Below are 27972 nucleotides of genomic sequence, written 5' to 3'. Positions count from 1 at the left end.
GCATTTTATTAACTTCTTTTTAAGTGTTTGGTTCATTTTTCCAATAATAAAGAGTAGTATAAAAAAAATATAAAAGAGTAGTATAAAAAAAATCAGTTATACCGGTTGAAGCGTTCAATAAACTTTATTGGACCAACGGATAATAGATGATAAGGATGAAATGTGATTAATTATATTCAGAAGAAAATTAAGAAAGACTACTTTTATAATAGTTTAAATCAGTCAAATAGTTATAGACATTTCTAATGAGAACTATAAACACGCTGAGTAAATTTGAACTAAATTTAAGTATTAAAAAACTGATCTTTACTTATTAATTTTTCTTAAATATTTATACAATTAAAATTTAACGTTATTATAAATTATAATAATTAATTAAGAAATTAAAATGATTATACGTAAAATTATTATTATTTCAAAATTTTGTTTTCTATGATTATAGATGTCGCTTTATTCTGAAGTCACGTTGCATGGCGGCATTCTAGGAAACTTTGAAGTAATTTATCCTTTTCAGATCTGATTAGAAAATTTCGTGATGACAAATTCTGTATTTCCGTATTTATGTCCAAAATGCAATCGACAGTATGCTGGAATAGGTAATTTGCAATTATGCTAATATCCTGAAGTGTTATTAATAGGATATTAAATTTTCAATTACATTTATTACCGAATGTTGATAAATACCATATATTTATATAGACATATAAAATTACTATTTAAAAAATACGTAATGAAAATTATTGTAATAATTCGGGTTTTAAATTTACAGCTAAAATAAAACATAATCAGATATTGCATTTTAAGAAAACTTTAAAGTTTTATATAAATGGAATTTACATTTTCAACAAAGTTAATGCAATATTTTTTTATATACAAGGATTATAGCAAAGCTTATAAAAGCAATAACCAAAGGAAGCTTGAGTCCAGCTCTGACATTTAGATATTGTCCACTGAAACTTCATGCAATGTTATACAATTTGTGAAGATATAAGAGAAATTTTAAAAGCAAAAAAGTGGAATTATCTTAAAAAGTTTAAGGTTATATACATAGTTTTCTTGATATTTATGGGTTAAGAGGATGTCAGTCGGAAATGGCTATTAAGGTTGCGTTTTTGAATGAAAATATAAAAATAAGAATAGACTAGTAAATTTAAATCTAAAAAAAAATTTAATAAGGTAAAAATGAAAAAAGCCAATTAGGATGATTATAGATATCACCTGTTTGCCATATTTGCTGTATACTCTACAAAACAATTTGCATATTCAAGTGGTTTATTATTAGAATGTGTGAAATTTTGTTATATCTTTATAAATTGTGGAGTGTGGCTATTTTTATTATTTTATTGCTTGTAATAATTATTTTTTCTATGTTTTTAAGTCATTACTTTATGCTTTATCTGTAATCATTGATACAAATTAGGTAGATTTGACGTCATGACTCGCTTGTGTGCTTATGCAAAGTAGATGTGCAAGTTGTTCATTGTGTTAGATTGTGAGATTCATTATCAAGTTCATTACCAAGATCTGAAAATGGAATATACCTTTTGGGACTTACTGAACGACGAACGTGGAGCTATAAGTTTGTTTCAGAAAAAAGGAATTTCACATTCTGAATGTATTTGCAATAATAACCATCCAATGAGTTTGTATTTTTGTGAAACAGAAGCTCTGAAATGGAGATGCCATGTCAGGACATGTCGACAGAAAACAGGCATTAGGACAGATAACTGGTTTTTTGGTTCACGTATATTCTTCCTTGATGCTTTGCATTTTATATACGTTTGGTTGCTGGAACTTTCTTTGTTGGAATTTTGTAAAATGCAAGTAGGACTAGACTTTTCTACAACCATCGATTGGAACAGGTACATGAGGGAGGTCTGCACCCATTCTTTAATGACTCGTTGTGATGGAAAGATAGGTGGTGTTGACAAGATAGTTGAAATAGACGAAATGATGTATATAAGAAGGAAATACAATGTTGGTTGTGTTTTACCCCAACGATGGGTGTTTGGTGGACTATGTCGAGAGACAAAGGAATGTATCCTTGTTCCAGTGCAAAATCGTTTGGCAGAAATGTTATTGAAGGAAGTGGTAAATCACATTAATGAAGGAATGACCATATTTTTGGATTGTTGGAAAGGCTGTAATACCAAAGAATTACAAGAAGCAGGATATTTTCATTATCAAGTAAATCACAAATTAAACTTTGTCGATGCGGATACTGGATGTCACACGCAGAACATAGAGAGGTTTTGGGGAAATTGTAAATGGAGGAACAAGGTACAAAGAGGTACTTCATCATCATCATCTCAACTCTTATCTGATTGAGTTTATGTGGATAAGAGAGAACCGTAAAAACGAAGCATTTTCAGCAATCTTACGAGACAAAATTCATGCCACCAAAATGATAAATTATTAATGTAAAAAATAAGCATTTTCGGAAATTTGTTAATTATTTAAAGTATGCCATTTGTATAACATTAATTTATTGTTTGATTTAACAATTGTATTAAATTTGACAAATAAAAAATTGCATTATTTGGAAAAAACGTTGTTTCCGACTGGCGTCCTCTTAACCCATAAGTACCGTTTTCTTTTTCAAAAAAGATTTGAAATGTTTATTCACTGCAAAGGTATTTTTGACAACAAAAGTTTGTTGATATGAAATTCATTGAATGTGTTTGGTACACTTAACTGTTCAAATTGAACAGAAGTTTGATAGTTATTGGTGCATTATCTAATAAAATGGCTTCAATACTTCTGGATAAGCAAGCCAATGACATAGTTCATTTTAAATGAAATAGGCTATGTCATTGTCTTGCTTACCAGCTGTATTAAAACTTCTTTTTTAGGCAATATCCCATTAGGCTTCTACATAAAAGTATTGGATCTGCTAAACAATGAATTTACTAGTTGAAACAGATAGACAGTGATACAATACAGCTTCTACTTGCATGTAGATTAAGTGTTACAGAAAAATAATTAATGGTATAGTAGCAGTTAACTAAAACATGTTTTCAGTTACTGAAGACTGTGCAAGTATGTTACTACTATAATATATGTTTTTAATGTATAAAAGTTGTTACAGTCTGTTATGTAGGTGCAATTATGCTTGGTCAGCTGTAGCTATGTGAAAGCACAATACTACTAGTCAAATATTTAAAAATGCAGTACAGTTTCAATTTTCAAACATTTTTGGTCTTAAAAACCTTCTTCAGGAATAAGCAACTTTCAATTTAAAAAGAAGAGAAAACCTTTCATTTTTTTAAATTGAAATTTGTTTCTTCCTGAAGAAGGTAATTTAAGAAGATCAAGAATGTTTGGCCCACTGGTGGCTAAGATAAAACCACTGAACCCTGATAGTTGGTTGTGGGTTTGCTCCTTGCCAATGGCTGGTCATGTGGTGTTTTCTGGGTTTTCTTCATGTTTGTAACACTTAGAGGCCAGTTTCTCATAAAAGTTTCCTGGGAAGCATTCCCCCTTGGCAGATTGTCCATGTGTCATGTTGCAGTAAATGAATAAAAACAAACAAACCAAAAATGTTTGAAAATTAAAATTGTACTGCATTTTTGAAGGTTTGAGTAATAATACTGTGGTTTATGACAAGTGCAGATTTCAGAGAAGTGTAGCTATGGAAGAAAGTGTAAATGAAGTTTTCTATTAAACTAGTAGCCCTGGACTCCCCCTAGTGGGCGTTGTTTACAAATTTCCATGAAGCACGGTTTCTTTGACTTTTTGTTCCTATCAATATGCTCTTCAGCTCTGTTGTAGTCCCAATGGTAAGATTAGGTGAAGAGGTGGCNTTTTATATTATTAATTATTATAAAATAGCAAAAAGCTTAATTTTGAAGATAGAGATGAGTTTTATTTTAAAAAAATTATAAATGTTAATAACGAGTAAAAATCTTTATTAAGTCCGACCGTACTGGAGATATGACGTGTTAATCTCTCTGTCTCCCTATCCCTTGACCTTTAACCGCCAAAATTTAATAGCATCAATCTCTCTAATACACGAACACTCTGACAAATTTCAGAAATTGTCGACAAAAGGCACAGGAATTATTGAGTTTTAAAGTAGGTAAACAAAATCCTGCCCCACCCCACGTACACACACGCATACATACAGAAAATCCTCGAATGTTTTTGCATTTCTGGACGTTTCAAAATCCCCTGAGTCCAGAAATGTAAAATGTTTGGGGGTTATTTTTTTGACCGATCGTCATACTTTCCCTCTGTCAGTGTCGCATCCATGGAGGCCAAGGGGTCCTGGCCTCCTCCAAAGAAAAAGGAAAAGAAACAATAGAAAATTTTGCTAATTAAAATTTATTTTTTTATTTGTAACTGTGTTGTTTCTTTTATACTATTAATGAATTTCTATACAGTTGCATAAGATGAGAATTTTATTGAATTAAAAATTCTTTTATCCACTTGGCTCCCCTGAAGATTAAATCCTGATTACACAACTGCTAATGATACTAAAAGTATTCAGCAGAAAAATACTTGTACTGTACTTACCAGAACTGTTGATGGTGCTGAGTGCAGCCATTGACATATGTTTAGAGTGCTTGTATATGCTGTACAGTGCATTCTAACAAGACATTTTACTAAATATATTCAGCCAATAGTTTGTCTAATCTATTAACTGAAGGGAATATTTAAAAACTCTCATCTTTTTTGAATATGTGTGACAATGAATATAACCATAATGCAAGTATATGCACTTATAACCTTGTAGATTTGTATAAGTGGATGAGTTTACACTCAAATTAGCACTATCATTAGCCAAGTTTCTTCAAAAGACTACTTGATAGTCAGAGATTGGAACTCTAAAATTGGAATGGATTTAGGAAAAACTTTCCTTTTTTTCTGCAGTGTGCATGATCTGTAAGAAACCAATGACAGAGGACATAAACTAATTGCATTTGCAATCCAACACAATTTAAAAATAGTTAACACATTATATGCACACAAACAATCTAGAAAATGGAACTGGACATTGCCTGATGGATTCATCCATAATCAAATTGAGTATATTTTGATTAGAACAATTTACAAAACTTCAATAAACCTACCAAGAACCAGATCCTTTCCAGGTGCAGACATTGGGAGTTATCATAACATGTTAATAGCAACCTTGAACTTAAGATTAAAAAGAACAAAAATAAACCTTAATCAAAGGGAAAGATATAATCTTGAGAAATTAATAATATCATGTATCAAAGAAAATACCAAGTTCAAATCTCAAACTCAATAGTAGTACATAAAGAAGTTTCTACCAATCCTGAAAGCAAATATAAAACATTTTCACAGATAATAAAGGAAGCTGCGGACAATATTTTGGGAAGAGCTCGCAAAGTTAAAAAACCCTGGATAACCCAAAATCTTTTGGACATGTGTGACAAGAGAAGATAAATCAAATCTAATCTAAATAAAGATGACAATAAAGAAAAATATAAAATATTAAATAATAAAATTAAAAAAGAAATTAAAGTAGCAAAGACTAACTGGCTCTTCAGTAAAAAAATATTGAGAACAACTTACAAATGAATATTCTTAATGATGCATACCAAACTATAAAAAAATTAACTAAACCCTATGTAAACAATAGCCAGTTGATCGAAGATGAAACAGGATTAATAATCACAGAACAAGAAAAAAATTGTACAAATATGGCAATAATATACAGAAAATCTTTTCAAAAAAGAAAATCTTCATTCTCAGAGACTCAACGAAATAATAGAGATGGCACTAGATGAAGGAGACTATCCTATTTTGAGAGAGGAAGTTGAAAAAGCACTAAACACTCTAAAAAATAACAGATCCTCAGGCAAGGATAGAACTTTTGAAAAAAAAGAGGAACATCTGTCATAGATGCAATGCTAGACACCTGCCATGATGTTTGAGATTCTAAGTCATCACCAAGATTGGATTATGTCTATCATAATCCCAATACCAAAGAAAGGGAATAGCAAAAAGTGCAATAACTATAGAACTATTAGTCTTATTAGTCATGCAAGCAAAGTTTTACTAAAAATACTGTTGTCTAGAATTGAAAGTAAGGTTGAATCTATACTTTCCAAAGACAGGCTGGGTTCTGAAGGAATAATAATTATTTACATTGCATCATATTGGAGAAAAATACCACACATAATATGTTGCAATTTCAGTGATGTTCAGAAGGCATTTGACTCCATATGGCATGATGCTCTGAAAAATTGTCATTATAGAATTAATAATAAAAACTTTATATACTTCATCTGAGATGCTGATAGAGATCAATGGTAGTCACAGAAGGGCATTTAAGATGGAAAAAGCTGTCCAACAGGGTTGTATACTGTTACCAGTTTTATTTAATCTTTAACTGGAATATGTCATGTGCCAAGCACTTGAAGGTTTCTCTTATGGGGAAAAAAGTCAGAGGGGAAAAAATTAATAACTTACTTTTTGCTGACAATATTGATTTAATAGCAGAAAGTGAGATAAAATTACAAGAAATCAGACATGCAGTACAAGTATTTAGAGAACATAGACAAAGATCAAAAGCAATGACAGTCGGCTCGGGCAACCTGAACATATTGGTTGATGGAGAAACCCATGGAAAATGTTGAAAAATTTACTTATCTCAGAAATATGCTATATACATAGGGGAGATCAAGAGCAGATGTTAAAGCAAGTACCACACTACAAAAGCTGAAACCACTATGGACCAATCTTAAAATACCTATATCTACCACGATACATATAATTGATACCTTTATTAACTCGGTACTTCACTACGAAAGTGAGAGATGGACCCTTTTAAAGAACTTTCCTTTGAAATGAAGTGTTACAGGAAGCTATTGAAACTATTCTACACAGTGCACATAACAAATGAAGAAATAAAAAGAAAAATTATGACTGCAAGTGGAAATCAACCAAATATTTTAACTAAAATTAAACAGAAATAGATGAGATGGTTTGGCTATGTTGTCAGAGGAAATGGACTAACAAGAAAAGCTCTGGAAAGAGTAACATCATGGGCAAGGACAAGAGGCAGGCCAAGAATCACATGAACTGAGATGATAATAGGAAATGGATTAAATTGTCAATTGTCCAACTATGACATGTTGGGACAAAGACCTGGAAAGAGTATACCAAGACAGTTTCCTAGATGTTCCTCAATGATCTATAAGACTATGGGAGTAGAAGAAGAAAGTATAAATTTGGAAGAAAATATCTTACTTGGCATATTATTAGCTTTGTAATGGATTAATGTTTGTATAAAAGATATATTGAAGACACTACAATTACTGATGATTAAGTTATCATTCTACACTATAATGGACAATTCAAAAATTTGCCAGACAAGAAGGTGTTGAGAAAAGTGCTAAATGGATGATTCATAGCATTGTTGTCTCTTTTTGCCTCCTGCTCATCCTTTTGGATTGTGGGGTATGTATGTATGTCAAAAATTCATATTTTTAAAATGCAAAGTATTTCAGTTTTGTTTCTTTTGAATATTTTGGCATGGTTTACTTATTAAATAAAAGAGAATCATTTCTGATTGACTAGAATTATATTTTAATTGTATTTTTAAAAATCAAGTTTATTTTCAATCTTATCATATTTTGTCTGTAAATTGTAGTAAAATGTAAGTAATTTATAGAATAAATTTTTGTATTGAAATAAATTTAAACTTATTACTTATTTTTCTTATGTAATCTCAGTAAGCAGGATTTTAATTATGTACAGAATAAAATATAAAAACTATATACTGGTGTTGGACTGAGTATTTGGTATTATTCAGTATTCAGATGTATTTGGCCACAAAATAACTTTAGTATTCAGCCAAATACTAAACACACATATTCAAAATTTTGACTGAATACTTCCTCAAAGGCAAACTATATGGCTGAATAATCTCATTTTAGTTGAGGGAGAGAGAGAGAAGGAAGGAAAAAATAGCACACAGAATAAAATGAAAAGAACATTTAAAAACTGGTTTTTAAAAATATTTATTTTTTTCCAAAACAAATATAGCTTTAGTAAATAATCTTAGGCAAATATTATTATTATTCTAATAACTATGCAAGAGTGACAAATTGTAATGAAGGAACAGAAATGCTTCTGCATTCATAAAAAGTAAATGATGATGTTGGTTGTCATAAATACTTCCAACTTTGCTGAATATATTGTAAATTCACTAAATACACTACTTACTGGGATTGGTAATAAAACAATGGACCTTAATGGCAAGATTTAGTTTACTACTATTCATTACATAATAATAATTTTTTTATAATAAAATTATATAATCTATTATTGAATAGAAGATACGTCCCTTTTCCTCATTCAAAGATTTATTATTTAAGCCTTCTGTTTCAGGCAGTGCCACATAAATTAGGTGATATTTGGCCAAACATCAATAGTTAGATAGGCAAGAATATTCAATATTTGGCCAAATTACCTATTTTGTCCATCCCTGCTGTATACTAAAGATTATTTTACTGTATATTACACAAATACACGGTATCCTGAAATAGACATCCCACCCCAACTTTCAAAAGAAATGTATAAAAAAGTTAGAGCCAAAAATTTTATTCTTACTGCATATTGGTGTGAAAAAGAATAAAATTAATAGAGCTGTTCTGGTGTTCATAATTTGTCAATAAACAAAGTCATTTCATCATGCTATATTGAAATATTTGCATTAGTATGTGGCCATACATAATGCCTTGGATGTTTCATTACAGACATTGTGATTCATGCAAGATAAAGTAAGGTGACTGTTTCCTATATGAAAATTGGCCCATCTGCTGATCCTTCTGCTGGAAACAGTGGCCCAAACAATTACTCTTTGTGAATGAAGCATTTGTGACACTCTTGCGCAAATGTTCTATTCTGCATCTATGCCAATTCTGTATATTGACAAATCCATGAATAACACCAGAACAACTTCTACATTAATTTTATTCTTTGCCACACCAATATGCAATGATAACAAAATTTTTGTTTCTAGCTGTTTTTCAGATATTTCTTTTGAAAGTTGGTGTGTCCATTTCAGGACACACTGTACATAAGAACATTCATACAAAATAATTCCATTTTCCAGCAGTATTTAATGAGGAAAGAATGTTTTCAGCTTCATTAATAGGACTTAAATTAAATTTAATAAATTTTTACAACAGTAATACAAATGTTGTTATAATTATCAGAGGAAAGTCTTTTTTTCTTTCTCTTTCTGAAAGAAAAACTACTGAAGACTGACCAATATTTACATAAGAATATGGAATATGTTGATTGACCAGCAAGTCAATTGTTTTCCATTATTCTCATTTTTTGCAGTTGCTTGCTTCTAGGGTTTCTCATTTCCCGGTATTTTGCTTGTCCCGGGATCCCGGGGTAAAAGTGAACTGTTTCCCGGGATCCCGGGAAATCCCGGGATAGAATTAATTATTTTTAAGGTATACAAAATATCTTGAAATCAAATGATATAATTATTTTCCATTTTTTAAAGTAATTTTAAAGTTTTGTAACCTCCAAAATCATATTAATAATGCTGTGTTAGCTCTATAGGCCTATAATAAAAATTACCTTTAAATAACGTAGAAATTTTCACAAATAGAAAAAAATTAATTAAAGTTTGCTGGAAACTGCATACAACAACAACAAAAAAAATGTTTGAATTGAGTTAAAAATTAAAAAAATGAACTTCTAATTTAGAAGATAATTTTCGTTTTTTAAATAAAATATAATACAAAATATTGCAAACTTTTATAAGATTTTAAAAAGCAAAGATGGTCAATACTCCGATAACTCACTCTAATTCTTATTTTAGTAATGAAAAGTCTTGCCACCGAGAATGCCCTTTCCGATTCAATTGATGTGATTGGAATAGTGTTTAATGCATTTAAGAGAAGACAGATATTATGTGTTTTTTCACCTGTAGCCTGGAAGCTTTCGAGTTCGTTTTCGAGATTGTAGTACTTCTTTCGCTCTCTAGTATTCTTGATTTGTCTACCTTGGCTGCTTTAATAGTGGCATCAAGCTTAGAGCTCGATAATTCGGCAATTCATTTGGCTTTAATAATCAGGTTTATGAAGAAAAACTTCATACTTGCAGACTTTGTACTCGTTTGTATCCTTGCCCAATTTGCACAATCTGGCGTCAGGCATTTATTGAAGCTACTGGGCATGGTTAAAACTCAAGACAGCGTAAGCACAATTATTCCAGATATTACAGGTTCCGACAAGTAAAGAATTTTTATAGTCATGCCACAAATAAGCTATATATTGATTATTGACCATTTGTGACATGCTATAACGAGCAAAAATTTAAAAAAACTAATAGGTAGGTTTAAAATTAATAAATACAAATGTATTCTGGCAGTGAATGAGTTAATTATGCTTTCTATTTGCAAAACTCCTCAACCTTAACACAAAATAAGAAAAAAAGTGAATTTTTAAGAAATTTGCGGGATTTCCCGGGTTAAAAAAACAACCGGGATCCCGGAATCCCGTTTCAGAAACCCTACTTGCTTCTCTTTATTAAAATACTTTGTCTCTATCTCTCTAAATAAGTTTAGTTTAAAGTAAGTTTGATATTGATTTATGTGATATTTATTAAACTTTGTTGTCATTGTTGTTATTTATCATATTGTATGAATTAATAATTATTTTTTATCTTGTATTGTTTATAATAATAATGTAACACTCAACCTATAAATGGAACATTATTATTATATTCTATCAAGTTGGTCTTATGCATATGTTGATTGTGATTACAACTTTTTGGCTAAATGTGAATTGTAGATGTGATTGTTTCTATATGTATTCAAATGTGGATTATATTTTATTTTAATATGTATATTTTATAACATTATACTTTCTGTAAGCATGATATGTATTAAGAAAATAAAGCAAGAATTATTTATTATAGTGAAACATAAGCTGATTATATTTCTTTCGGTTGTGAGTTCTTTAGCAAAATGTTTTCTATATTATAAATGTATGAATTTGAAAAATAAATCAAATATTATAATTGAATATTTCTTCATTCAGATACATTCTATGATTATTTGTGAATCATTAATTAAATGTATCTATATGAATTTATTTGTCCATAATCAGTGAAGCTAATGATATTCTATGAGATAATATACAATCAGTTTCATAATTATGTCACCCCAATAATTATGAATATGGGATATGGTATGAGTGACATAAACTGATTTTTATAATAAAGTAAGAGAGTGTGAATACAATTTAATTGTTAAAAAAACTATTTTACCTGAATCATATTTTGAAAAGGTTAAAAAATGAATCTATTGCCCAGTTTATATTTTTAATGCCACTTCAGCCAAATTAGTTATCAATGATTTGTTAAATTAATGATTATCTTGCATACTACAAAGGATCATCATAATTTTGACAAGATGTCTTGTTAAATGAATGTGAATTTGGCCAAATGACTTAAGGAATAGAAGAGCCTTCTCTTAGTTGTGTACAAGTTAGGTCATTCACTGCAGATGATACACAACTTTATAAACAATCCTGATGAATATGTAAAGAAAAGATGAACTGGATGCAAGTAACTTCTCACAGGAGATGAACAAGCATTTTCATCTATTTTCAGATTTTCTATTAAAGTGTGCCGAAATACATACTTAAGGTTTGTTCTGTTTATTTTGAATAATTTCAGTTTTTTGAGAATGTAATTTATTGTTTTGTTGTAAAATGTATACATTTTATTGATTTAATTTGATTAAATGCTATTGACTATTTTGACTATTATCTGCAGTACTTATATATAGATAACAACAATATAGTATCACTACACCTCAGGATTGTCCAAATACATAATTTTTGGGAGCAACTTTATAATTATGAAGTTAACTTTAGTTAAACTGTCCTTGTCTAGAAAAAGTCCAACTAAACATTCAAAATATGAGATGTTTTTTATAATTCTGATGAATAAAATTCTATAGTTTCATTTCTGTTTTATATTAGTATCATTGTCATTAGGTATCTAATTATGATAAATTAAATAGTATAAATGTTTTTAATTAATAAATTTATAATATTTTAGGAACCTCAAAACAAGTATCTTCTGTTCAGTATCCATTAATCATCAAGTGTGGTCATACTTTATGCAAGAGTTGTATTGAGACAGCTGCTAGACTTGATAAGTCTATAGTTTGTTCTATATGTGAGGTATGATATTTATAGTGAATTAAAGACATGGTGGATTGTGAAAAGTTTCTATATATAAAAAAGCTATTTGTATTAATGCTAAAATAAAGTACATAACTTTAAAATTTTCAAAGTTATTTGAGCTTTTTTGGGTGTAAGCATATAAAAAAAGAATAAAACTTATTGGAACAAATTTAAATACAGAAATAACTACATATTTGTATTTACATTTGTCTGAATGAGATATTCTGCTTTATATGTATGTAAAGAAGAATAAATCAAAATACTTTTGTAAATTTTACAATTAAAATTTTTATTGTAATATATTATTAATACTAAAGTAAAAGCAGCAACAGAAACCAAAACCAACATAGAAAGTAACAGAACTAATGTTTTTATCCATGTTAAATGGGCATTATCAGGCTACATGACCCCACAGCTGTTAAAACAATGGGAAATTGCAGGTACAAATATCAAGAGGGAAAGCAATGTAAGAAAGAGGGAGATAGGGGGAGCGGACAGAAAGTTTACAGTTCATAGAATGTCTTCCAAGCAGTGGGGAATTTCACAACGTAGATTCTTTCCCTCTGCTTTGAAGATGTTCTATAAACTGTAAACTTTCTATCCACTCCCCTCTTGACACTTGTACTGCAATCCTCCATTGTTTAACAGCTGAGGGGTCATTTAGACTGATGATGAAAATGTTAGCTGTTATTTTCTCTACTGGTTTTTGGTTTTGGTAGCTGCTTTTATCAAGTTTATCCAGTTTTGAGTTATTGTTTTAATACAAGTAGTTTCTTTTTATAGACAAATTGAAATGTAATATTATTTAATATCTTAATTTATGTTTTACTGTAAAATTATTACTACTATGTATTTATAGATTTATTAATGATACTTTTGCTTTTATTATTCAAAATGCCTTCACCTTAGTTTCAGTATAAGTTCAAATGCAAATCCAAATCTATTTAAATTTAAAGTACAAAAATTACACAAATTTTTTTACATACTAAAATAATTCATTTTTAAAGTTTTAACAAAACTACTTTATCAGAAAATATAATTTCATGCTTCTGATGAATTTACTTTGGTGTAGTGACCAATTTTTTAAATTTTGGTGCTACACCAAAAGTATTTATATTAAAATTATTTATAAAAAATTGATTAAAATATTTCTGTTATAAATACAGTAATATCTCGACTTACGCTACCCCGACTTACGCGAACCCGGAGTTACGCGATTTTCAAATCTCGTCAATTCGTCTTTTGTTTTAGCAGCACGCAGCTCTTGATTACTCACTCCCCCCACACTATTGTTCAGCTTACATGTTCGGATGTGTTGCGCGGAATTGACNTAAAAATGAAAAATGTTTTTGATCAGTTTCACTGATCTTCCTCAGTTACAGTATATAATGGAATGGAAAAATTAAAGAACATAAATACAAATTTTAAAGGTCATAAAAATAAATTTAAAGAACAATAATTTGAATTTAAGAATGTTTTATTAATTAAAAATATAAATTTGTATTTATGTTCTTTAATTTTTCTGTTTCATTATATTCTGTAACTGAGGAAGATCAGCAAAACTGATCAAAAACATTTTAAGTTTTATTAAATTCATTGCTTTAACTTTGCTAACATTATGTTTTATTTATCATTATTAATATTTTATTGTATTAAGTATTTATTTAGTGATCATGTTGTCATTCCTAAATTATAAACATTTCAGAACATTGCTATTTTAGAGGAATAGAACACTCACCTTTCTTTTTGCATTCTTCCATGAAGCAGAAATTTATTATTGAGTGTTAAGAAAAATTAAGTAAATTTTTTATCTAAATGTAAATATGTAGACATTCCTGCTTAATGTCAATAATCAGTTTTTGAAAGTCAGATTTTCTGCAAGAAAATGTTAACTGGGAGTCTATTTTCCAGTGTTCTAAATGGCAAAGAAAGATCAACTCAAAACCAGGGATGCAAAATAATATTAGGACTCACATTCCCTCAAAAATTGTTGCACACTAGTGCACAAACTAAAACAACATTTTATGAATGAATTATTAATTATAAGTACATAGCTTGAAATATTTTAATTAAATCATACAAATAATTAGATAGGCCTATGATAAAATTTTCCATACACCACTAAACTGATAAATCCATGGAAAATTTTAAAATTAAAATAATTTCTTAATTTAAGAACATATTTTATGACAATATATAGAATTATAAACACTGTGTATGTTTCTATATATTGTCATAAAATATGTTCTTAAAATAATTTCTTAATTTAAGAACATATTTTATGACAATATATAGAATTATAAACACTGTGTATGTTGATTAATGGAAATAAAATTGGAGTTGAATGCAATCATCGCAATAGATGNTCCATACACCACTAAACTGATAAATCCATGGAAAATTTTAAAATTAAAATAATTTCTTAATTTAAGAACATATTTTATGACAATATATAGAATTATAAACACTGTGTATGTTGATTAATGGAAATAAAATTGGAGTTGAATGCAATCATCGCAATAGATGACCTATTCTTAACACAGGATTCAACTTTCTGGAGGCCTTAGATTTGAGGCTTTTTGGGGCCTTTTTTTTTAAATTTTTAAACACTAAATTTAAAAAACAAAGTGTTTTATACATAAAGTGATATTTTATTAACTTAATTGTTACAAACATTATTAAAAGTTAATTAAAGTAATACATTAGAAGTAGATATAAGAAAGTTATATGCTAGCCAATGATCACATTAATTAATTTTTAATTTTGACAAGAAATATCTACCTTCATATTGCTTTACATTCCTATGTTCTATCACTTATAGCAGCTACATACTTTACAATATGTCTTGGATCCTGTTAGTCCTGTTAGCTCTCATAATAGATTTACTACTGCACAGGGCACTGATTAACAGACTTAACATTCAAAATTTCTTTATGATGATGGTGGTTGTGCAAATTTTTGTAAACAGGTAGCGATGTTTTAGAGTTTTTGACTATTGTTTTTATTATTGAAGATGTGACTATATTTTATATTTTTATAAATTCTAAAATATTAACATCAAATTATATCTATAAAAAATATGAAAAATAAAGTATATATAGAGTGTAACAAAAATGCATGTAAAAAGTTTGAGGGGTTGTAGAAAGATTAATTTTGAGTCTAAAATTCTAGGGCCATTTTTTGATTTGAAGCATTCATTTTGAATTATGATTAAAAAATGTGGCGTCACTTCCTGTTTAGCAAAACATCATCTGATGTATGAAAATATTTGTTGATAATTGCATGTTAGTTTGATATATGGTAAAAAAAATTACTAATTGCGGTTGATGAACAAATACTGTTGGTGAGAGTATCATGACACTCTCCTAAGACATTCCAGATGATGTCTAGACTTTTGTTTATATAACTACATTCTTGTAATTCATACCTCATCCCCCTTAGTTTTTTGGTATGTGTAGTAGATACAGCTTAAACTGTGTGTTCAAACCAAGCAGTTGCTTTTTCACTTCACTCCACTGTCACACCCTGCATTTATCACAACAAATACAAATAATGCAAATGCTTTTGACTTCAACTTAGTAAGTCAAAAATTCCATATTATTCAAAGATGTTTGAATATAGAAATTAGCATTAAAAAATTAGCAGTACATTTAAATGTTTAAAACATTCCATATTTGAAAATGTTCTTGGAACATCTTTGAATATGCAAATTTTGGCTAATTGTGGAACTTAACACCAGTCTGATGCAGCCATATAAAAAAAACCTCAAAATTCAAGTAACAAGTTTATAAAATTTCAGATAATAAGTAATGAATATCAAACTAACATGCAATTATCAACAAATATTTTCATACATCAAATGACATTTTGCTAAACAAGAAGTGACATCAATTTTTTTTAATCACTTATAATTCAAAACAAATGCTTCAAATCAAAAATTGGCCCTAGAGTTTTCGACTTGAAATTAACAGCAGTGTAGTGTGTGTTAATGTGTGTATAGGTACATATGTATGTAAAGGGTTTTTCCAAAAAGCATAGCAGATCTTTAAAGTGAAATAAAACAAAGTATGTATGAGATGATTTGAAATATCTTTTATTTTGTATGAAAGTATATTCAGTTTATTATGCATAGAAATCACTAGTGTTCAAATGGTTGCCATGGCTTCTTTTTCTGGCATGTAGACCCCATTTTCAATATCTTATATAATTTTGGCTCTATTTCATGAATAACTTGGGTAATGTTGTCCTTGAGATGTGTAACTGTTTGATTTATCAGCATAAATGAGATTTAACATAGTCCCAGAAAAATAATCTAAAGGCATTAATTAATTAAATTGTACAATCTTGGTGGATAATTGATATTTCCATTTCACAAAATAATAATAAACCTTTCAAGCTTCTTCTTTAATAAGTAGATGATTGATAACTATGAAATTCAAAAATAACCGGAGGAAATAGTTCATTAAAACTTACACCTTTATAAATCCAGCAATGAATTTAATAAAAATGAAAAATGTTTTTGATCAGTTTCACTGATCTTCCTCAGTTACAGTATATAATGGAATGGAAAAATTAAAGAACATAAATACAAATTTTAAAGGTCATAAAAATAAATTTAAAGAACAATAATTTGAATTTAAGAATGTTTTCTTAATTAAAAATATAAATTTGTATTTATGTTCTTTAATTTTTCTGTTTCATTATATTCTGTAACTGAGGAAGATCAGCAAAACTGATCAAAAACATTTTAAGTTTTATTAAATTCATTGCTGGATTTATAAAGGTGAAAATTTTTATGAAGTACATGGTTGATTTTGATGTATTGTTGAATAATTTAGTGTTCAATGATGATTTGCCAAACTTTTGTTGAATCTACAGTAATACCCCAAACTTACGCGATAGGTGGGACCGAGCGGTAACCACATAAGTCGAATTCGCGTAAGTCGGGGTATAATTTCGCATATAAATACATACAAATAATTTTTAATTGGAGCCGGAGACTAAAGAAACAATAATTTAGAAAAAAATGTTTAATAAAATCTTAGATAATACATATGTATAACAAATTAGGCCTATATTATTTTACAATTTTTCACATTTACTTGATTATCACGCCATAATTTTAACATTGTTTCCATCTCAGCGATAATACCATGACGTTTACGAATGATGCTTGAATTTAAAGATTGAGCATTTTTCACAGCTTTGAGAATTTTTTCTTTGCCTTTTATAATTGTTCTGACCATCGATTCCGGTAGATCAAACTTTTTTGCCAATTCACAAATTTTCATTTTTGTATCAAAGTCTTTAATAATGGGTACATTCGTAAAGTCAAACAAGTTAAACACGTTAGTAACGAATAACGATGACGTCATTCTTGTTTAACTCATTCGACTTTACGAATGTATCCAATGTTAACTTTACATTCCAAAGATAGTTTTTCTTTTCTTGTTTGATGCAGAAGAATTAGTTCTACTTCGTTTGGATGACATAGTAGTCTCTCAAGTCTCCGTAGATATAACAAACACAGAAATAAATCACACAAAATAAATTGTAGCTATGTGTCGATTCCGCGTGATACATCCTAACATGTAAGCTGAACAATAGTGTGGGGGGAGTGAGTAATCAAAAGTTGCTTGGCGCTCAAACAAAAGACGAATCGACGAGATTTGAAAATTGCCTAACTCCGGGTTCGCATAAGTCGGGGTAGCGTAAGTTGAGGTATTACTGTATCTATATAAAAATTGACAGTCATTCAAATATTGCTGCAATTGATTTTTAAAGTTGTATCATTCCTAAAGTTAAACTCCCTAGGAAAACCCTTTATATAAATTATGTTAAACATGTTTAGCATGTGTTGTTGTTGGGTGCATATATTTTTATACACTCATTTGAGGATTTTATATTTTAGGAAAAGACAGAGCTTCCAGATGGACAAAAAAGTGTTGATTCTCTACTTTCGGATCTGTACATTCTAGGTAGACTTTCTGTTCCAGATCAAAATTTTAGGTAAGCTAATAATAATTTTTAAAATTTGATTTAATTAATTTAAAATAGTTTTAATCTTCTTGATTATATTGTTTATATAAAACTTATTTTTCAGATCTGTACATTCTAGGTAGACTTTCTGTTCCAGATCAAAATTTTAGGTAAGCTAATAATAATTTTTAAAATTTAATTTAATTAATTTAAAATAGTGCAAGTTATACGTAAGGGGAGTGTATAATTACATATGAGGGAGAAAAAACATAGTGAAGGAACAGAGGGAAGAGAGAGAAGAAGAAGAAGGAAGGAAAGATAAAAATACTACAGCTGTAATTAAAAACATGATAAAATTATAAAAGTATTTCTGTAAATACATTTACAACAATTTAAGCAATTAATAATGAATTTCTAATAGAATATTCAGCAAAAAACAGGACATTCTGATAATAAAACTTATAGTTAACATACCTTCAATTTCTCTTATAATTTCTCTTAATAACTTACAAAATAAAAATAAAGGATAAATAGGCCAAATACATTAAAATGTAATAATCTTAGCAATGAAAAGAATTTTAAAAAGTTAAAAGATATACCCAGGTCATTAAACTTTAGTAAATTTGTAAATTTGGCAATTATTTTCTAAATTCCTTATATTTTGTATACATTGGATAGGTTCCGGCTAGAAGAACCCACTCAAAAATCTCATAAAAAGCGATAATATAATGTAGAATATCTCTAAATCTTTTAAATCTAAATATATACATTTTATTGAGAATTTGATGCTTAAGAATACACAGAATCTTGACTAATTTCTTCTATAATTTCAATTTGTGCTCATTCTTAGAAATTAGTACTTTTTTATAACGGTAGGAGAAAGAATATAATTACCTTCTTACTTAAATACAAAACTTATGGTTGTAACACCTCCTAGGGAACTTTTTATGAGTCTAACACCTAAATAGGGGCCAGTATTCCATATTTCTATTGGAAGATCTCTTTGACAGATTGCCCAAATGTTGCTTTGCCTTAATTCAGGGATTCCCAACCTTATTTATGCATCGATCCATTTTAAGAACAATTTTTTTTCTTCGACCACCTTCAATATTATATATGAATATATATGCAACAGCTATCTACATAATTTTTAAAGGGTCTCTTCCTACATTTACTCGCTTTTTACATTTGATTCCTTCAAACTTTTATTAACTCTAAGAGGATCAATATTGACTCTATTGGAAAACCCTGTTTTAATCTATCCATCCTCACCCGTCTGCCTTTGGGGCTGATTTTGGGCCTATCAAATTTAGGATGGGCCAATGCCTATCCTGAATTTGACAGGCTCAAAATGGCTCTTCTGGTGCCATAGGTAGAAAGAGTAACAAATTAAAAAATTCTTCAATATGGCTACATTATCTTAAATTCAAAATTACTTAAAGACAATTCGTTTATTTATCCATTTTATATTTATTTCGATCTCTAAATGGCATGATATATTCTTGTATAATGATATTAAAACTAATATTGTTGAAAAATTGTTAAATAATATGTTATCTAGTTTAAAAAAAAAATTATATTTGAGCCACTTTAATGATCCTTACTTGAAAAAGATGCTCCTTCAGAGGATGATTCTTATTGAAGAATCTCTAAAGGTCTTTCATTCGTCTGAATAACTGATTTTCCCGAAGAAGGGAATATCTTTGAAAGATCTCCTCTAAAGATGAGGAATAATTAATGATTACTTTTTTTATGATTTCCATGAAAAATTTTCGAAGGATCTTTGATTCCTCTGTAGAATGTGATTTCTTTAATGGATCTTACTTTCGAAGGATCTTGCTCATCCAAAGAAAGTGATCTTACCTCTAGATAATCTCTTNTGAATATAAAAAATTAATTTTTTTCTTATTTTGGATTACTATTATGACCATAACTGTATTGAATATTTCTCGGCATTTACACATACCAGTACAACATAAAATCATGCTAACTCCATAACTAGTTCTTAATATCATTGAGAACAAGAGATAGTTATAAATTTCTAATTTTTCTAAGTGCTTGATGTCGGACAAATAAGGCTTGCAGGAATGATTTGGCTATTAATTACAAATATAATACATTGTCACAAGCTTAGAGAGCTTTTGAAATCCAACAAAAATAAAGGCTGTAAATTTTTGTGATGTCTCCACTGCCACAATCCAGTCATAGGCTGACATTCGTAACTTAAAATGTTCAATTCGATTTGCTTTCAACTTTCAACTGTTCTCTTTAACCTAATGATGGTTGTTTAATACTACTGAAAACATTTGTTTTAAATTAAGTTTTTACATTTTGTGCTGGATTTTGTTAGTTATATATATTTGTTATCCAGTATCTTAAAGTTGTAAAGTTTATATTATTATATTTTTAATATCTATTGAAATATTTTTTCAAACAACTGTAAATATTTACAGCTGCTTCTATTGTAAAGTTTTCAGTTTTATTTTAGCACTATGATTACATTTAAATGTGACATTTTTTTCTATTACATTAGATTTATATTACATATTTGTATATGATTTATTTAATGTGTTTATATCTAGTTTAATAAATTTTCACAAAATTACTATTAACAAATTCAGAGAAATCTGGCATTATTCCACCAAAATTCATTTATTTAACATAGACAAACAAATTCATCTTGTCTTTTTTCCAAAAAATTGTGACAAACTTTTGTGAGGTGCGGATTTTTTCGGATTTGTATGGGCCGCTTAAACATCTAAATTTTCGGTTAATTAACTTCGGAAATTACCCGAGGAATTTAAACTATATCGAATTTCACCGAGTTTGTAAAAACTAGCTGAGGAAGTTTACATTTAAGTGTGAAGAATGCACTGTCATCGTCAACAAGAGTCGATGACGTGTCAGCTCTCACACAAAAAGATATAAAAGGGGAGATCACCGGAAGCTCGGCGCATCCACACACGGAAGGTATTCTTAGTACTTGTGTTTGTCGATCTCCATGCCAAGGACTGTGATCCTGTCGGAGAAGACATAGAAGACACCACACCCTTCCATACAGACGACGTTTGCCAACTCTCCCTTTCACCTAGAGGTATTTAGGGGTAGATATTATAAAAGTGCTCTCTCTCTGAATTAGAAACTAGGGCAGCGACCTAGCTAAGAACGTAATCGCCAATTTCTGTAAATACTTTAATATAATAGCATTTAGCTTTAGTATTTTTGTAACTTAGTTGTGTTAATTAATAAATGCTTGTTATTCTGTTGACCTGTCTCCTGTCTAATCGGCACCTGCCAACTTACCGGCGCACTCCCCACTCGATTTGCCCTCCATCCGATGACGCAGAGATCTGGTTTTGCCAGCCCGTGCAGAGTAAATGGTCATTGTGAGATTAACCCGTGGCCCGCTGCTTGTCTCACACTTTTTTCCAAAAAATTGTGACAAACTTTTTTCCAAAACATTGTGACAAAAAGTCAGAGTGCACAGTTTATTTGAAACAAATTTGGTGATGTAACCTGCAAAGTGCAGGTAACTTCCTGTTATCAGTTAATATATACAGTCGACCCCCCTATAACACGGTAGATACAATCCGTTCTTTATGAATCGATTTCTTACGAGTCCTTGCCAATCACAGCCCGATACATGTGAAGTTTACGGACTACAGCTGTTTGAAAGGTTTTCTTCCATTAAATTAATTGATTCTAGACTAATTTGACTCAACATTTCCAAAATACGTATATTTTTTTTTTTTGGGAATAATCCATATAAACTACACTATCAACAAAAAATTGTAGGATTACTTACTGAGTGTGCACCGTTGGACGTCGCCATTGCTGAAGTTTGTTTTCGTCGCAGAGCAACGCACCAGACCGCAGCCGCAATTTCTGATAAGTTATTTTTCTGCGAAAACTTCGTTGAACTTTGGAGACATCATTAATATAAATAATTGTAATGGCCGTTGAATGAGAAATGTTTCTTTCACAAGAAATGTATAAAAGTATTATACTGTATTAGACTTACGGGACCTAATTTACATACTGTACAGATGATAGTAAACAACTTACTCGCCTAAACTCTCCATAGCGTGGCGCTGGACGGCGGAAAGTATATATATAATTATAATAAAGTTACAATAAATTAAGTTAATATATAATTATATATACAGTACCTAATTTATATATAATTAATATATAATTATATGTACAGTACCTAATTTATATATAATTTATATATAATACTAAACAGACGATAGCAAACTCAATTTANTACGGTCCCCCCCCCTATAAGATATAGATACATTCCAATTTATTAGGAATCCGATTTCTTACAAGTCGTTCCAATCACAGCCCGACACGTGTCAAGTTTACGGACTACGGCTGATTGAAAGGTTTTCTTCCATAAAATTAATCGATTCTACACTAATCTGACTCAACATTTCCAAAATATGTATATTTTTTCGTAGTTTTATAGGAATCGTAATTATAAGGGACCGTAATTATAGGGGGGTCGACTGTATAATACTGTACAGACGATAGTAAACTCGATTTACCCGCCTAAATTCTCCGTAACGTGGCGCTGGACGGCAGAAAGTAGTTCGGCTGCCCGACGACGTTTTACCGAATTATAGGAGTTTTTTTACCAGGTTTGTACGGATATTGTCGCAATTTTTTCGCCATCTTATAGGAATCATAATTATAGGAACCCGTGTTATAGGGGGGTCTACTGTAGTTTACTTTGCTAGTCCATAAATATAAATGAGGATGTTTGTTTGTTCTCTACACACACCTAGGCCATTTGACAAATTGCTATGAAACTCTGCAATTATATTAACGTACTTCTAACTTAGATAATGACATAAATATTACCTCAAAATATTGGTTGGATTTTTGTATATCAATTAATTTCTGTCTACATTCCATTTGCAGGGTTTACACAAAGTGCCATCTATTGGCAAAAAATTTAAGAAAGTAACAAACTAAATATAATTCTTAAAATGGATATAATTTTAAAAAATATATATTATTATCACTTAATTACTGTGACAATGATACAATGTGAAATAGATGTGCTATATCATTATTATGACAGGTAGCATATAGTCCTTGCCTTCATGGAATTGAAAGTGATATCCTGTGAAAAGTTTATAAGTATTTAATTTTTCACATCTAACAACTCGGGTTTTTCCATATCTGAATGGTACTTTCTTAATTCTGATAGTGCCGTCCAGTAGCCAAGTGGATAAAATAATGAAATCTGATAGTTGGCTGTGGGTTTGGGCATTGCTAATAGGCTGGTCACATGGTTTTCCAGTTTTCTTCATGTTAGTAACACCTAACATGAAGAACATGCATTTTTCTATAAATGTGATATTTTTGAGGATGTACTTCCCATGTAGTTTATACAATTTGTTGCAAAAATCTAAACACTTTATTATCACATAAAAGCAATTATTCTTGCTGCATTTTTACACGATTGTTTTATTTAAAAAGTCATAAGAAGTCTTTTAGATGTTAAGGTTAGCAACTTTGATCACATTCAGAGCCATCACAACCTGTCTAACATGGATCATTTTTCAAATACTAATATTACCATATTAATTAGTAGTTGTTGACTGTTCTCTCTTCCAAGAGGAAGTTAATGACTTCTTTTGGTTGAATTACTTCAACCAAACTCTTTATATGGTTTTCAGTTTAATGTTTGTTGTATACTATAATATGATATAATATAATACAGTATTTGATCTATATAAATACAAAGGTTATCTTACGTAAGGGTTTATCCCACCAAGTGACAATCTATCACAATTTTTTATTCCTCAACTGTACACAATTTAAAGAATATTTAAAATGTTAGATTGGTCACTTGATGCAATAAATCCATATATAAGATAATCTTTGTATCAATAGTTACATAAATCAAATAATATAATATAATAGAAGGATTAGAAATACAAAATAATCTAATAATTGTAATATTTATTGTTACACTTTAATGATGAACTCGGATATTTTCTTCCAAATTATAAATTAGAAGTTCAGACTATTTACAAAAAAATTATTAAATTTTTTGAGTATCAATTAATTCTTTAGTCCTTAATCCTTAGTTAAAAGGATTAATTGATAGACTCAAAAAATTTAATAATTTTTTTTTTTGTAAATAGTCTGAACTTCTAATTTATAATTTGGATATTTATTGTTATTTTTTGCCCAGGTGAAGCTGGGCTTATCTGCTAGTGATAAATGTGATCAACGAATAATCAGTTAGGAATAATGATGAAAAACATTTTGTTGTGACTAATTTTGTGAAAATGATGATAAAGTAAGTTAAGTATATAACTGAGACTGATAGTAAATAATTTTTATACTGCTTCTTAGTTTAAACTGTTGGTCTATTAGCAGTTTTTTACTTTTGATTCAAGTTAAACAATATAAAGTCTTACCTTCATTTAATTAGTAAGTTAATTCGTTATGAAATAAATTAACTGCAATTTGTAGTAATATATCTTTATCAGATATGCAAATTATTTCTTTTTCCTTAGTATTTTTATCTTTTAATACCATATGGACTTGTAACTGAACACTATCATATTGATTGCTACAAAACACTAAAAGTGAAGGTGGTTGTTGTGTTACAATCATAAATTTGTAAAATTTGTTAAACATCTAATAAATTAAATTGGTCAAGTTTTTTTCTTATCAAATATCTTAAAAATGGGTGCATGGATTTCTCAAGTGTGTGGATTATTCATGAAAATAATGGTATATTATACATTAAAAAGAAAATTAAATTTATTATAATATTTTTTATGAAAAATGGATGTCATATTAAATTCAATATTTATACCAGTGGTTCTTAACTGGTGTTTTGCAGAACAAACAGGAATTTCTTAAATGTGCCTTGAATGCTTCAGGAAATAAAATAGATTTGAAGTTATTATTTCAAATTTATTCCGATGTATTACAATATATTATCAATACATTATTTTCAGACAATTCCTTGCTTCTGTTTTATTCCATGCATTAAATTTATTAGTTTATTGCTTCATTGTTTTCTAAGAATAGAAAACATAAAAATGCTTATCAATAAATTTTAGAATATATTGATGCTAAAGCTCCACATAATGAAATGTGTATGAATGGTGTTCCATGGCCTCAGAAAGGTTGAGAAACAGTGATGTATTCAATATCAATATTAAATGCAATATTATTTTAATGAATTTGCGGTATATAGGGTATTAATTTACTGGTTATCATATTATTATATTTTTAATATGATTAAATAGAATTAAATAGAATTTTTTTATATCTGCTGCTTCTAATAATAAACTTATTAAAATGAATTTCAGGGAGAGGCCAAAAAAGGAAAAAGATACTTCTAAATTAAATTTACAGTCATCTAGTTCTAATAATGGTAAGTGATAAAATTATAACTTTTATCATTAATTTTTCTTATATAAAAATCTTTTAGAAAAATTTTGTATAATGTAACAAATTACTTTTACATCTGTGAGGCCCACCATTTCTCCCCCCAAATTTTGGTTATTATTATATATATATATATATATATTTATTATTAACATTGTAATTTTAATCAATTTATTTTAATATTTTAGCTAATAATGTATTCTCTTTAAGTAATAAGTTGGAAATTTTATTGTATTTTAAATTTCATATCCCTTTTTTTGTTTTGTTTGGTTGTGTAATGAACAATTGTTAGCTATCAGACAAGACACCCTTTTCAATCACATCTTGCAGATGTGTGTGTAAACATAACACCCGGATTGTTTATGTTTATCAACCAATGTTGTAAGGAATTTTACTTATTTTTCTGATTTTAGAGACCCCCCCTTTCTAAATTTTTAGTAATACAAATCTAAAATAATTCAAAGAAACAAATTAGAATAAAATAATTATCCATTAATTGTTATAAATCTCACAACATGCAAAGGAAAAGATGAAGAGGATGATTGTCATTTCTCCCTTTTTCAATGGTGTTAGACGACAGATGTTACTCCATCCATGTCATGTGGATGCATATAATTATTAATAGGCAAGAGAGGAGGAAGATCAGTCATGCTTATCACTAATTACCTCAACTTCCACTGGAACAAAATCATGATTGATCAAAACAAAGAATAAAATAAAAGGGAATGACAAAAATCAGATGGGGAGTGAGAGAGGGAGTGAAAAACTTAGTGAAAGACGTAGTGAGGGACTTAGTGAGACTTTGAGTGCGATTGAATGAAGAAGAAGAAAGAGTGAGAAAGTGAAGGAAAAGGCAAGAGGAAGAGAAAGCAGAAAGAAGAGAGGGAGAAGAAAATCAACACAACATCTAGAAGAGAAGACCACTCTTTTCCTGGTATCACTTACTTCCAACATAAACCAAAAACGGTGCTTAATTCAACTTTTATGTCTTTCACTAATATTTTCGAACTACTGGTTCTTCTTCAGGTGAAAAAACGGCAAAAGAATTTATATATGATGGAGCCGATGTTTTTTGAAAGAATTCTGAAATGGAATGTCGGTGGAAACCCGTGCAATCGTCGTCATCGTTTGCGCATGCGTCGTTGAGAGCATAACTTTCATCTCATCATGTGTCATATACCAGGGTTTGCCACACTACTGATAAGGATATTTCATCTTTACTGTTGATACAATTGTTACCCTGAGCTGCTTTGTGTATGTAAATCGCTTTCATCAAACACAAATGGTATGTCTGGTGCATGGTGTATATTATCCTGGCCTGATTAAATAAAGGTTGTATCTCAGGGTTCATGGCATACTGTGCCAAGGCGGTTGTAGGCCTCTTGTGGAGGATGTCCGCTTTATGCTTTTTAAGCCTCACTCCTAAAGATCTCTTCGTGGAGCCGACATATATTAAGTATATTAATTATATACTTATAAAAAAAAGTTAAAAAGTATCTATTCAGATAATAGAGGGGTTGCGGCACAAGTTCAAACGTTACTTGTACATGGCAAGCAGAAGTACACTGTTTATGTTTTAACTCCAAGAAAAAATTGTTGCGGCGTACGTTCACAACATCACGTGACTCAGTGAACGTCACGTATTGACTCATAGGAAATTTGTTGAAAAAAATGGCGGATACATTTAACATTGAGGGTTACCAGCAAAGGTAAATAAACAAATTAAACTATTTTAAAGTATTTATAGAATGTTTAATAACACTTATAATTATTTTTAATTAGCATGTGTCTCCTACCATACAATCAAATGATAGGACTACCTCATACTTTTGTCAAGGGAAGTAGTGGCTTATGTAAATTCAAAGGCAGCTCGAAAAATTTATTTTTAGAAAATTTACAAATGTATTATGCTGTTGATGGTAGAAGATGCCATGGAAGAACAAACCTACCTTAAGATAAGCTATTATGAAGGCAAATATATGTAAATTCTAAATCACTTGCTAAAAAATTGAATAATTAAATAATTTCTGGATTAAAATTGTCTGTTTCTTTACATTATTATTTGTAANGAAATTTAAAACGCATGCGTGCCAATTTTAAATATTTTTAAATGTTTTAATTCTAAAATTTAATTCTTATTTATAATTAAAAAACGGCTAATATCGTTAATGTTCAAATTCAAATGTATGATTCGAATTCTCTATTCGTTTGATTTGCCTGAGGACGACGTGCATATTTACGTCGAAAGCGCTCGCAAGAATAAAATATATTAATTGTGTTTAACGCCTTAGTGTCTGAAGTTTTTGAAGAAGCTTTAATTAAAATAAAAGTTGGCGTGACATCCAACCTCTACGTTTTTACTACTCCTAACAAG

General features: G+C 29.4%; 1 protein-coding gene across 1 annotated transcript; it reads left to right on the top strand.

The window, feature by feature from the left end:
• The first annotated feature begins 442 nt into the window (after positions 1-442).
• Positions 443-25613, top strand: LOC111635872. The gene is made up of 4 exons (XM_023380992.1): positions 443-596; positions 12067-12191; positions 18106-18203; positions 25520-25613. The coding sequence occupies exons 1-4, from the start codon at positions 536-538 to the stop codon at positions 25590-25592; spliced, it is 357 nt and encodes a 118-aa protein (XP_023236760.1). The 5' UTR covers positions 443-535; the 3' UTR covers positions 25593-25613.
• Positions 25614-27972: the final 2359 nt, after the last annotated feature.

This window comes from Centruroides sculpturatus, unplaced genomic scaffold, assembly GCF_000671375.1.
Source record: "Centruroides sculpturatus isolate CEXI.00-Female unplaced genomic scaffold, Cexi_2.0 scaffold37, whole genome shotgun sequence".
In the NCBI taxonomy this organism is placed as follows: domain Eukaryota; kingdom Metazoa; phylum Arthropoda; class Arachnida; order Scorpiones; family Buthidae; genus Centruroides; species Centruroides sculpturatus.
The sequence above is the reverse complement of the archived record's forward strand: the minus strand, read 5'-3'. Positions and strand labels throughout refer to the sequence as shown.

Excerpts from the sequence above, each read along its gene's own strand:
- LOC111635872 (XM_023380992.1), top strand. The coding sequence starts at position 536 with ATGACAAATTCTGTATTTCCGTATTTATGTCCAAAATGCAATCGACAG. Across the intron at positions 597-12,066 it reads TCGACAGTATGCTGGAATAG|GAACCTCAAAACAAGTATCT; the intron begins GTAATTTGCAAT and ends ATAATATTTTAG. Across the intron at positions 18,204-25,519 it reads GTTCCAGATCAAAATTTTAG|GGAGAGGCCAAAAAAGGAAA; the intron begins GTAAGCTAATAA and ends AATGAATTTCAG.